Source organism: Indicator indicator, chromosome 22 (genome assembly GCF_027791375.1).
Source record: "Indicator indicator isolate 239-I01 chromosome 22, UM_Iind_1.1, whole genome shotgun sequence".
Classification (NCBI taxonomy): domain Eukaryota; kingdom Metazoa; phylum Chordata; class Aves; order Piciformes; family Indicatoridae; genus Indicator; species Indicator indicator.
Genome location: NC_072031.1, coordinates 16,998,093 through 17,011,095, shown reverse-complemented (window position 1 = coordinate 17,011,095; position 13,003 = coordinate 16,998,093). Strand labels below are relative to the sequence as shown.

The 13,003-nt window shown below is 58.2% G+C and overlaps 1 protein-coding gene across 1 annotated transcript in view; it reads left to right on the top strand.

Annotated features, from left to right (window-relative positions):
• Positions 1–676: 676 nt before the first annotated feature.
• The window catches only part of CASKIN1 (CASK interacting protein 1), a 34,200-nt gene continuing 21,873 nt past the window's right edge, over positions 677–13,003 (top strand). Inside the window, 1 exon segment of the mRNA XM_054391067.1 lies at positions 677–770. Within this exon segment, the coding sequence (XP_054247042.1) occupies positions 677–770 (94 nt within the window).

Genomic DNA, 13,003 nt, shown 5'->3' with positions numbered 1-13,003 from the left:
GGGGTCTGGATTCCTCAACTGTGGATCTAGAAGCCCTGGGTGGAGTTTAGGTGCCCCGAGAGGGGGTCTGAGTGACGTAGATGGGGGAAGGGGTTTCTCAGCTGGGGGACTGGGTGCCCCAGCCCCATCTCCTCTCTCTCGGGGGGGGTGGGATCACTGCCGCTCCAAGATCCTCCCCGAGGAAGAAGAGGCCAAGATCAGCCGTCCTCCCCGCTCTTCCCTGCAGCTCTCAGTTCCGCTGAGACCCTCCAGCTCGTTACACACTCCTCGGCGGCAGCTCTCTCCAGAGCGTCCCCTGAGGGCACCGGTACCTTTCCCCGCACCGGGGAGGAAGATTCCCGTGCCCCGCCCGCAACCACCGGAGCGGCCAGCTCTCCCTCCTCCTCCTTTTTCTCCTCCTCCCTCCGTTGCCCGCCCGGGGCGGCTTCCCCCCAGCCCGCCGCGCCCCGCCCCGGGCTCCCGCCGCCGCCCCCGCCTCCGGAGCGGGTTGGGCGGGGGGGCCCGCGCCGAGCCGTACCGTGCCGCGCCGAGCCGTGCCGTACCGAGCTGTACCGTGTTGAACCGAGCAGTACAGAGCCGCACGGTGCCGTACCGAGCCTCCTGCCCATCCCTCGCCGCGCCATCGAGGATGCTCGGGCCGTGAGCCCGCAGCCGGTAGCCCCGGCGCCGTGGAGCCATGGGCAAGGACCAGGAGCTGGTGCAGGCGGTGAAGGCGGAGGACATCGCGGCTGTGCAGAAGCTGCTGCAGAGGCCCAAGCCCGGCAAAGCCAGTGAGTGTGGCGGCGGTGGGGCCGGGCCGGGCCGGGCCGGGCGGGATGAGATGGAGGGAAGGGCTTGGGGGGGCAGAACACAGAGACCGGCATCGCTGTAACGGGCGCGGCAGTTTCGGGACCTACATCCCTCTCCTTGCTCCCGGGGCCTGGCGCCGGAGCATCCCCCGGCCCTTCCCTTGTGCGATACGGTGCGGGTGGGAGCTGAAGACGCGCCGGGGACCCCCGATAGCTCCCCGGGGAGGGGGAGCAGCCTGGTAGGGTCAGACCGTCGGCCCCAGTGTATCCCTGGGCACTGCTGGGGTGCTCGGTGTTGCACAGGATCACCCCGTCGGTCCCGGTGCAATGACCCGGAGCAACGGGGTTGTCCTTGCCCTGTGCTAAAGAGCAGCCCCGGGGAGCCGGACTAATGCAGGCTGGTGTGGGTCGGGCTTGGCCTGGGCATGGGCATGGGCCTGGGTACAAGGGAGGGCACGGGGCTGCAGGTGGGCAGGGCTGGGGGACATCTGCATGGAGCGCGTGTGGCTGGCCCCTGGGCGTGCAGCGGGAGCCTGCACCCACCGGCGTGTACGTGCGTGGCGGGTGTGCATGTGTGGTGGCTGTGTTTGGGTGCGTGGTGGTGTTTGTGTGGCAGTGTGTACCCTGGCATATGTGTGTTTGGATGTGGCAGTGCCCGTGTTCCTGCCTGTGGGGGTGTTTGGATGAAGCTCCCAGGGTATCTCCCTGGGTGCCTTGCTGCAGCGAGCTTTGCATTGCTCTGTGTGGCTGCTGCCAGCTGCGTGTGCCTGGGTGGAAGGCTGCGGGGCTCTACCCATATGGCTCGGCCTGTGGATCTGTGTGTTCTGCCCTCCTGTACAATTTATCTGCTCTGCTGAGGCATTCTGCTCGGGACTGAATTATTCATGGTGCTGATGCAGCCCCAGGTTTCAGGCCTGGTGCATGTGGAGCAGACCCAGAGGGCTGGGGACTGTCCCTGGGCATGGGCAGGGACCATGGTGAAGACTCATGTGGCTTCTTTGTCACAGCAACGTGCATCCCTCTGTTCAGGGCCCAGTGTTCCCCAGAAGTGGGCACCTGTCTGTCCCTGCAGCTATGCAGCACTGTTGTAGTGTCCCCCATCCTTGGTCATGCAGGAGTGTTCCTGGCTGAACAGGGCCAGCATGGCATGTCCTGGTGTCCAGCATGTTCTGGTGCCCAGCAAGGCTGGCGTGGCATCCACCACATCCCCAGCACTGCATGCAGCCAGTGCAGCGTCCCTTGTACCATGTCAAAATGGCATGATGTACCTTGTGTTGTGGTGCTGTGCAGGGTTGGCATGGCATCCCCCCGTGCCTGGTGCCTAGCATGGCTGATGTGGCATCCCCCATGTCTCCACTGTGTGGTGCAGGACTGGTGTGTTGTTCACCATCTCCCCAGTCTTGTGCAGGGCTGGCACAGTGTCCCTCATGTCCTGGTGCTGTGTAGGGCCAGCATGATGTCCCCTGTGTTCTCAGTGCCATGTTGCTGTCACTGCTGAGGGCCTTTGCAGGGAGGGAAGTGGCTCCAGCATAGACCTCCTCCTTCATCCCAACCTGATCCAGGGGCTTCCTTTTCAATGACTTCTCGGAGGGCATGGGGAGAGGGACAAGGCCTCCAGGCCATCCCACACACCCGTCTCCCATCCCCTCTGGCCTGGGTGCACAGCTGGGGTTGCTGTGGCAACGGCCAGTGGTGCTGGAGTGCCACCATCACCACATCCTCCTTCATCCCTCCTTCTCAGCCCTGCTCTGCTGCATCTCCCACTGCAGAGCTCTCTATCTCCTGGGCACTGCCAGGTGGGATGGCCATGGGGCCCAGCAGTGCTCCCTATGCCAGGCTTGCAAGTGAGGGACAAAGGACACAGTGAGGCCAAGCCTGGCACTGGGAAGATTCCCCTGACACTGGGGAGATTTGATCTGGATGTTTGCTCTGTGTCCCAGATGGGTTGCTCATCCCCAGCTCTGCCAGACCTCCTGGTGCTGGTGCCAGGCTGCTCTGGCACCATTTCCCCATAGGATCCACCTCTCCCACCTGGCAGTGGATGCCATGCTCCTGGTTTTGGGTACACAAGCACCTTCAGCTATGACAGCAGGGCTGGAGGAGCCACGTGGCATGAGATGATGGAAGAGCACCGAGCAGGGACTGTCCCCATGTCCCCTCCACATGCTGATCCCACACGTGCCTCCAGCTGTCCCCATGCTGCGCAGCACCCGGAAGGTTGGCACCTTAGCAGCGTTATCTGGATAATGTCCTATTCATGCGGGCTTTTAGAAATAAGATTGGGAAAAAAATCCCTGCGTGAATTACCACGGGGTTGCCATGGCAACGTGGGGCCCAATTTAGCCTGTGGAGTAGGGAGTCTGTGGGGCCCGGGCCGGCCGCAGCGTGCAGCGTGCCCACTTCCTGGGCATCCATAATTGATGAGGTTGTCTGAAAGTTACACAAATCAGATGCAGGGATTTGGCAGCAAACTCTTTCCACCCCTGTCCCCTCCTTCCCCAATGCTACCTTTTTGTAGTGCCGTGGCGTTTTCCCCTTGCCCCAACAGCACCCACACCTGCTGTGCCATCCTCATCTCTTGGATGTAGTGTGTTGGAATGAGCAGGCTCCTTCTTTGTGAGGTTGGTGCCACCACTGCCTTGCCTCCTTTGGAGATGGCTCCTGTGGCATCACAGGAGGGTGGTGCCGTGAGAGGGTCCTCAAGCCAAGGACCAGGATCTTCTGTCCCAGTTTCTCCTCCCCTCAGGCTGAAGGGCTTTGCAAAGTGCTTCCATGCCTGGTGGGTTCAAGGGGCAAAGGAGATGTTCCAGCATGTGGCACCACAGTGCCAGGTGAGCACCCAGTGTGGCAGAGCCCAGCCATGTGGATGGAAGGTAGGGCTGTGTCCCACAGAGCTGTGCTGCCCACCCTGTGCCTGGTCCTCAGTGCCATCCTGGTATCCCAGGCTGCTGCTTGGACTTGTGTCATCATGTGCCACTGGAGCTCTGGGTACCTCACTCCAGGGTGGCTGGGGCTGTGAGAGTCATGATGCCTGGCTGGGTTCAGGAGCTGGGCATGGAGCCCTGCACCCTCTGCACCCTGCCATGCCAAAGTAACCCACCCCAGCCTGTGGCCCAGGAGGTGTGGGTGCCAAGGTAAGGGCAGCTTAAGGGGTGCCCTTGCCCTGGGTTGCCACTTGCTCTGCGTCCTGCATGTTGCTGGCAGCAGCTCTGGCATTTTGGGGCTTATTCCAGCCAGCACTGGCCCTGCTGCTGTGTTCAGGGAGTGGGTCTTGCTCTGCATGGTGAGGTACCCCAGCCCCACTGGCACCACTGGCACTGCCCTGGCCATGTCCTGGGGTGTGAGTGGAGCTACAGCAGCTGGGCAGGATCACTGCTTTGGTGGTGCTCCAGGGTGTGGGGACAGTGGGAGGTAGCAGACAGTGGGATGCCGGGATAGCAGGATGCTGGGACAGTGGGATGCAGGGACAGTGAGATGCAGGGACAGTGGGATGCAGGGGCAGTGGCATGCAGGGACAGCTGGATGTGGGGATAGCAGGATGCAGGGATAACAGGATGCAAGGACAGTGGAATGCAGGGACAGTGGGATGCAGGGACAGCGGGATGTGGGGACAGTGGGATGCGGGGACAGTGGCGTGCAGGGACAGCGGCATGCAGGGACAGCGGCATGCAGGGACAGCTGGATGCAGGGACAGCTGGATGCAGGAACCAGCCCCTGTGGGGACACGAGCTCCCTTGGGCAGGGCCTGCTGGCTGCTTCCTGCCCTGCAGCGTGCCCTCCCGTGCAGTGCCCAGTTCATTCTGGGGCTGTTGTTTTTTGTGTCTACACTTGATTGCATTAATAATCTCCTCTGATAACAGTATTTAATAAAACAGGGCTAATATGGCACAGTTAAGAAATGTCTTTGACATTTCACAATTCAATTTCCATGCAATAAAAGGCAGGGCAGCTGCAAATCCAATTGTGGTGCAGTGCCCAGGGCACGCGTGGCCAGCAGCTGCTGGAGCTTCCCACTTTGTCCCGAACCTCCACTAACGCAGGAAACTTCCCCAGATGGCAGCCACCTCTCATGGTTCCTGTTGCTGTGCCATGGTCATGGGAGCTGGGGCAGCACCCTCATTGATGCCAGGGAATCCCAGGGAGCAGATGGTGCTCACTAGGATTCTGGAACACCAGAGTGCTACCAGCCTCTTGTGCTGTCAGTGCCAGGCAGGGTGGCTGGAGAGGGAGGAAGGGGCTGGGAGGCTGCAAAGAGGTTCTGGGTCCCCACACATCCCCCATTCCATGTTCAGGCACTGCTCCTGCAGCTCCCTCTATTCTCTTGGCATGGTTTAATGGCTTGATGCCAAGGGGATGGGCTGGGGTGATGCTGGCACAGGGCAATGTTGGCACAGAGCGATGTCAATGTGTCCCAGGCATGGGGCCTGAGGGCTGTCAGTGGTGGTGGTCAGGGCTGAGTAGCTCCCACCACTGTCACACTTAATGAACGGTGTCTCAGCAGGTCTCTTCTGAACTTCTTACTGGAGTTTCTTGCCCGTGTGTGAAGCTTGATCCCAGCAGGACTTGGCAGGCTGGCACAGGCTGGTGTGTGCCAAGTTTCCTTCCAGAGGGGGATTATTGCTCAGCCCGGGATGACATCCCCTTACTTTGTTTTCTTGCCTCTCTTGCCAAACTGCGCTGGAGTTGGTGCAAAACCCTCCTTTGCCCCCTGCCACCCCAACCATGATGAAGGGTACTGCAGAGAACCCAGAGCTATTGGCACCACTGAAGAGCAGCAGGGCTATGGGCTGGCACCTCTGCTGGCACCTCTGCTCCCAGCTCCACACTGCCTTGCTGGCCTGGTTTTTTGTCTTGGTAGTCCCAGACTGACCTGTTTTGACATCAAATAGCCCTTTGCCAGCAGTGGGTGGCCCCTAGTGCTCAGGGCTCTCTTGGTGCCATCAGCTCCAGCCTTTTCCCACACGAGGACCTTGCTGCCAGGTTTTAGGGTGCTCCTTTGCTATCCATGCACTGTGATGGGGTGATGCTCCCAGGGTGTGGATGGAGATGCAGAAGGGCCAGGCAGCACCAGAGGGTGCCAGTAGTGCAGCAGGGCTGGGTGCTGAGCTTTGAGCCCTCTTCTGCAGCTGCCTCTTCACTGCCAGCTCATGGTGGTTTCTAGTAGCCAGTGGTTTCCAATAGCCAAGTTGGTGTCTGGCTCCTTTCCCCTGCTCTTTGCTCCCATTAACCATTCCCTCCCCTTTACAGGTGCTGGGAAAGGCTGTGATCAGCCCCTGTCCCCCACTTGGTGTGCCTGGGTGCCCCCAGCCTCTTCCTGCTCCTGCTGTGAGCCTGCACAGGCTGCAGCTTTCTTGGACCCATGGCAGTGATGCCCATGGATAGCAGCTGTGTAGCACTGTCCCAAGGCCTGGGTGGTGGTGGGTCCTCAGCAAAGGTATGCCCTGGGCATGTGGGAGCTGTGGTTTCACTGTGGGGACAACATAGTTTAGGGGCAATGCTCGGGGATATGTTTTCCATGGTGCTCTGCATCCTGCTGCCAGTGCAGGAGTGGTGTGTGCCAGGAGCTGTGTGTGCTGCTGCACCAGGGTTGGGCACCGAAGAGCTGGGGCTGGTAAGCTTCTGGCTGAACACTGGCCAGGAACCTGCTGTCCTCACCAGCTAGCAGCAGAAGGTGCCTTTCACAGGCTCACAGGATGTTAGTGGTTGAAGCAGACCTCGAGAGATCATTGAGTCCAACCCCCCTGCCAGAGGAGGACCATAGAATCCAGCACAGGTCGCACAGGAATGCATCCAGATGGGTCTTGAAAGTCTTCGGAGAAGGGGATTCCACAACCTCCCTGGGGAGCCTGCTCCAGTGCTCTATGACCCTCGTAGTGAAGTTCCTCCTCATGCTGGGGTGGAACCTCCTGTGCTGTAGTTTATATCCATTGCATCTTTCCAAGGGGTGGTGGTATTTAGGAGCTGATATTGTTCCTGCTGGGTGAGGGAAAGGTGTTGAGAAGTAAAACCCATCTAGGCTTGTGCCAATCTACTGTGCCATCACCACTTTGTGCCCTGTCTGTGGCCAGGTGTGCCATGAAGATGAACTGTGCCAGGCTGATCACTGAGGTGAATGCAGCACTGATGCCCACCTCAGGTTTCCATCCTGTCCCACAACCTGGACATGTGGGACAAACCATTCTGGTCCCAGAGAAGGAACAATGCTGCCTGGCACAGGAGTGATCCTGCCAGTGAGGCATCTCTTGGTGCCAAGCTGAGAGGGATCTTTAAGTCCTAATGAAATGTTAATAGTATTTTTGCAACCGAAGATGGGAGTAGAAAATGAGGTGTTTAACACTGGGCTCTGCAGCGACAGGAACAATCAGCCTGAGAAATGGGGACTGAAGGATCCAGTGTATGCCTTAGCACAGCCAGAGAGCCCCACGCTGCTGGACCTGCTCTGGTGATAGATGAATGCTGGTGCCCAGCATGAGCCAGCCCGCCAGGACAGCCTGGTGCTGGGATAGGGTGGGAGAGGGGCTGGTGGGAGTACTGTCTCCTTGGGTCTCAGGACAAGGTCACTGATGGCAGCGTGTTGACAGCCAAGTTGACCACCAAGTTGAGGTGGTTGTGGGGCTGGGGTGCCCCTGCAGTACAGTAGGATGATGAGACCCCATCTCCATGCCCTGCCATGGTCTCTATCAGCTGGAGATGGAGTAGGTTGGAGGTGGTGCCCAAGAGGCTGCCATGGGCACAGCTTCTTCAAGCACTGTATGTACTGGTGGCTGGTTGCTCTGCCAGTGTGTGGCCCTCTCCATCCACATGCCCCTGTGTGCATGCATGTACTGCTGAGCCTGTGTCTTGTGCCCCTGCATCTGTGTGCCCATGTGGATCTTGTGCCCATGTGCCCTGTGCATCCATGTGTGTGGGTGTGCCCATGTGCCCTGTGCATCCTCATGCACGGGTGTGCCAATGTGGATCGTGTGCCTATTTGCATACTCCCCATGCATCCATGTGCCAGTGGCTGTCTCCACACATCTCTGCTGCCTGGCCTGGCATGGGGCTGGGATGACACCTGGCAGTGTTTGCAATGGCAGCAGCTGGCTGATCTGTTCCAGATGTGGCTGCTGGGAGCTCAGCTCCATTCTGCCTCTCACTGAGGCATCTGTGGGTTCTGGTGGGTGGGTGATGGAGCAGACAAAGCAGTAGCTGCCCAGCTTCTGCATTGCAGCTGGGCTGTTTGTGGCACCTTCCTGGACTGTGAGCTCCACATCAGCTCCTCTCCAGGCTGCTGATCCTGGGGCTACCTCTGCTCAAGCCCTGGCTCTGATAGTGATGGGGCAGGTGGTCCTGTGCTGCATCTGCTGGCCCCCTCCCTGTGCCCACCATGGGGTGGGTCCTGTCAGCCCCGCCCTTCCCCTGCAGTGATGCTTTCAGGAACAGCGTGAGGCTACTGGCTGCACATCCCTGCACTGTCATCCATCCTGGCAGTGACCATGACATCACTGCACTGCCAGTCTGTGTGCCCACATTGCTGCCCATTGCCATGCCCATCCTGCCTGTGGGCACCACTGGGAAAGCCACCAATGTGCAGAGGGTGTGCAGGTGGACACGTGCAGGAGCCAGGCTGTTGTGTGGGCCAGGACCAGTGATGGCATGAAAGGCACCATGGCTAAAATAGAGCCCTGGGGTTGGTTTGGGTGTGTGAGCTCAGGGCCAGCACTGCAGCAGCTCCTGGTGCTTTCTGGTGCCTAGAAGGGCAACTAAGCTGCCAAAGGGTCTGGAGAAGCAGTCTGGTGAGGAGCAGCTGAGGGAGCTGGGGCTTTTCAGCCTAGAGAAGAGGAGGCAGAGGGGAGACCTCATTTCTCTCTACAACTCTCTGAAAGGATGCTGGAGCCAGGTGGGGTTGGCCTCTTCTCCCTAGTCTCAGGTGACAGGAGAAGAAATGGTCTGAAGTTGTGCCAGGGGAGGGTTAGGTTGGAGATCAGGAAAATTTCCTTTGCTGCAAGAGTGGTCAGGGACTGGAGCAGGCTGTCCGGGGAGGTGGTGGAGTCCCCATCCCTGGAGGTGCTCAAGAAAGTTGTGGCTGTGGCACTTGGGGACATGGTTTGATGTCCACAGTAGTGTTGGGCTGAGGGTTGGATCTCAGAGGGCTTTTCCAACTGCATCAGTTCTGGGATTCTGTGATTTATCTGGGCCACTCACAGACAGCCAAGGGCATGTGTACACACACTGTCTGTATGCTGGGGAGCTCTCTAACACTTCTGAGGGATGCTGGACTGTGTGACTGGGGTCATGGGAGGCCAGATGATGGTAACTGTTAATTAATGATGCTTTAAGACACACAAAGCTACTGGACCCTCTTTGCAGGCCAGTGTGGCTGGGATTGGTCTTCCCAGGGCTCACTGGCCCTGCAGAGAATCACAGAATCATATAATTGCTTTGGTTGGAAAACACTTTCAAGACCATTGAGTCCAACCATCAACCCAAGACCACCACGGCCATCAAACCATGTCCTGAAGTACCACAAAGGGGAGAACAGGCAGGAGATGGGGAGGATGAGGAAAGATGAGGATGGGTCTCAGCAGGATTGTCTCTGCCTTAGGGTGAGGATGTGTAGTGGAGCATCTGTCCCTCTCTACTCTCATGCCCTGGGCACCCTCTGCTTGGGCACCAGTGCTGGCCATGCTGGGATTTGGGGATGGCTGGCTGGATGCAGGCTGGTGATGACTCCAAGCAGCTGTACCCCATCACCTGCTATGCCTGTGGTACCTGTTTCCAGCCAGGGTGATGACTGAAAATTACCTGTTGGCTGCTACCCTGGCACTGAAAGAGCCAGCTGTCAATTAATGCTCAGTGGGAGCAGCACCAACACACATTGCTGTGCAAAGGAGGGTGGGTGTACAGCTGGCACTGGGCCGGTGGCGACAGGCACAGTGGGGCTGGTGCAATGCTTGGGGCTGGTGCTGTGCAGGGCACTTTGATCCCACCTGTGGGGCCAGAGCTGATGCCTATTCCTGCTGCCAGCTTCCCTGCATCCCTGGTTGCAGGGGCCAAGTCACTGGCAGCCTTCTGGCCACTGGCACAGCCACTGGCACAGCCGCGTGGCATTCCTCAGGGTTCAACAACTTTGGCAGGAGGCTCTGGGGTCTTCACCTCTACAGAGCTGGGGGGCTGTGAGCCCTGACCAGGACTGAGGGAGACCCTACAGTGCTGGGGGGCTGGAGCTGCACTGCTCAGGTGGGCACCATGTGGCCAAGGTCAGGTAAGCATACAGAGAGTAGGGACTCTCGTGGAGGCTGCTGGTGAGCACCATGGGGTGTTGGGTTTCTTGGCCAGCTCCTGCCCCAGGCTTTACTTGGTTGGCTCTGCATGAGGTGCACTCATGTCCCCCATACCAGCATTAAGAAGATGTTTATAAGTATCTGAAGGGTGGGTGTCAAGAAGAAAGGGCCAGTGTCTCTTCAATGGTGTCCTGTGACAAGGGCCAATGGGCACGAACTGGAATCCAGAAGGTTTCACCTGAACATGAGGAGAAACTTCTTTGGTGTGAGGGTGCTGGAGACCTGGAGTAGGCTGCCCAGAGAAGTTGTGGAGTCTCCTCTGGAGAGATTCCAAGCCCAGTTGGCAATTGTGATCCTGGGCAAGCTGGTGTGGGTGCCCTGCTTTAACAGGGTTTGGACTGGATAATCCCCAGAGGTTGCTTCCAACTCCTATCATTCTATGAGTCTATGATCCCCTGCAGCCTGCAGGGTCAGCCCCTCATCCTCCTTTGGGCTGGAGAAGTTTCTTTAAGTTTTTCAAAGGAAGAAATCACAGAGGAGTCCCTGTTGCCTCCTGAAAGCTGCATTTAAGTGGCTTGATGCTGGCCCTGGAGGACAACCTCATGCTGCTGCAGCACTGTGACTCAGGCTGCCTCAGCCTGCTCAGCTAGCCTGGAGTGCAGGTTTTTCTGCTTCGCCCTGGGGAGGCTCTGGGCATGAGGGGCACATGTCTGGAGTATCCACAGCACCAGCCGATGCACTGGGCCCAGGGCCAGCACCCCGAAAACAGCCTTGGGACTGGGGGAGTGGCTGGTGATGGGCAGTGGGGCAGACAGCTGTGGGTGTCCAGATGTGATGATGGGTGAGGTGGTGCCCAGATGTGATGGGAATGGGTGTCCAGATGTGGTGGGCAGCATGTGTCCAACTGTGTAGAGTAATGGAGTATCCAGCTGGGGGAGTCCAACTGTGATGGGAATGGACGTCCAGATGTGATGGGTGAAGAGCTGTCCAGCTGTGATGGGAATGGGTATCCAGATGTGATGGATAGTTATTATCCATATGTGATGGGCACTGGCGTGTCCAGCAGCAGTGACTAGTGTGTGTCCAGCTGTGTTGGGCAATGGAATATCCAGCTGTGGGGGTCCAGCTGTGATGGGTTGATGGAGTGTACAACTGTGATGGGCAGTGGAGTATCCAGATGTGATGGGCAGTGGATATCCAGCTGTAATGGACACTGGGGTATCCAACTGTGCTGGGCACCAGGGTATCCAGATGTGTTGGACCATGGATATTCAGCTGTGATGACTGTTGGAGTGTCCAGATGTGGTGGATAGCAAGTATCCAGCTGTGATGGGCACTGGGGTATCCAGATATCATGGACAGTAGGTATCCAGATGTGGCTAACATTGGGTGTCCAACTGTGATGAACAGTGTGTGTCCAGATATGCTGGGCACTGCAATATCCAGCTGTGATGTGTGCCCAGCTGTGATGGACAGTGAGTATCCAGCCATACTGAGCACTGAAGTAACTCTGTGGTGGACACCGGTCTTCAACATCTCCATCCCATCCCAACCAGCTCTTTACCCAAGGCAATCCCTTCCCAGTGCAACCAGCATCCCATGGACTTCTCAGTAGAGCCCATCCTCTTCCCAGTCCATTATTTAACCATTCCCAACTGATCCAGGGATGTTAGCATCGAGACATCACCTTGGCATCAGCGCTTGACCCAGCCTCCTTGGGGGTCTCCAGGGTGGCATGTGGATGGGCAGAGCACATGGCCACATGCTCTGCCTATCCTTGTGCCACCCTGGAGACCCCCAAAGTGTAGGCATCCCACCCCCCAGCATCTTCACTGTAAGGTACAAGACCATCATTTGTGTGGAGCTCATCAGCAAGGATATAATTAAGAGCAGCTATTTTGGATGCTTCCTTTATCCGGCGTCTCACAGTGATGCCACTGCAGGATCCTCCCCTCCTTACTACTCTAAAAGCCTTCAATGTCTTCCTCGTGGTGTCATCCTACTTGCTGTGGGGGGGTCCCAGTTGGGTTTCGGGGGTCACATGCAAGGATCTTGCTGTCTACGTTGGGCTTGGGGTGAGGAGTGTGATGGGAATGGTGGGGCTGGAGAGGAGAGGAACTGCCACAGTGGGCTGATGGAAGAGATGAGGAGGAGGGTTTTTTAGGGGTAGGGTTGGGATTGCCCTGGCTCATTCATATTGCCACCAAGCTTTGGCGGGGGGGGCACATACAGGGATCCTCCTGCCTATATGGGATGGGGATGGGGAAAGCAGCAGGGATGGTGGGGCTGGAGATGTGTGGGGTGATGGAAGGGATGGGGAGGAGTATTTGGGTGGGGGGTGCCCTGGTTCATTCACTACCACCAAGCTTATTGGGGGGGTGGGGAGTGGGCGTGGGTCAGAGATGGTTTTCTCCTCATTAAGTATATGTTGATATTGTGAAGGCTGGAGCCGTCTGCTCCCTTTGAGCTGGCACAGCACTGCCCAGGGGGGAGCTGGGTGAGGATGTGCTTTGTCAGTGGGGGCTTGGCCAGGAGTCCCCATGCCCCAGCCAGGTATCGATCACTGCTGGCACTGCACAGGCTGCAGATGCTGGGGGCTGGCACTTGGCCCTGGTGCTGGGTGGGGAGAGGAGCTCCTAGCCAGGGGCTATGGAGGCACTGAGGAGGGGCCCCACATTGCAGGGCTGTGGCCTTGGACATGAGTGCAAGGGAAGGGCTGGAGTAGCTGGGCATGGGAATCTCTTCACAGTGGGCACTGGGATGCCTGGAGCTGTGGTTAGACAAGGGAGTGTCCATGGGACATGCGTTGGGATGTGTCAGAGTCATGGCTGGGGACAAGGGTCATCCCATAATGTGTACTAGGATGCCCAGAGCCATGGTTGAGCATGGAGATCTCCTTGTGACACGTATGAGGGTGCCCAGAGCAGCAGTTGGGCATGGAAGTCACCCCAT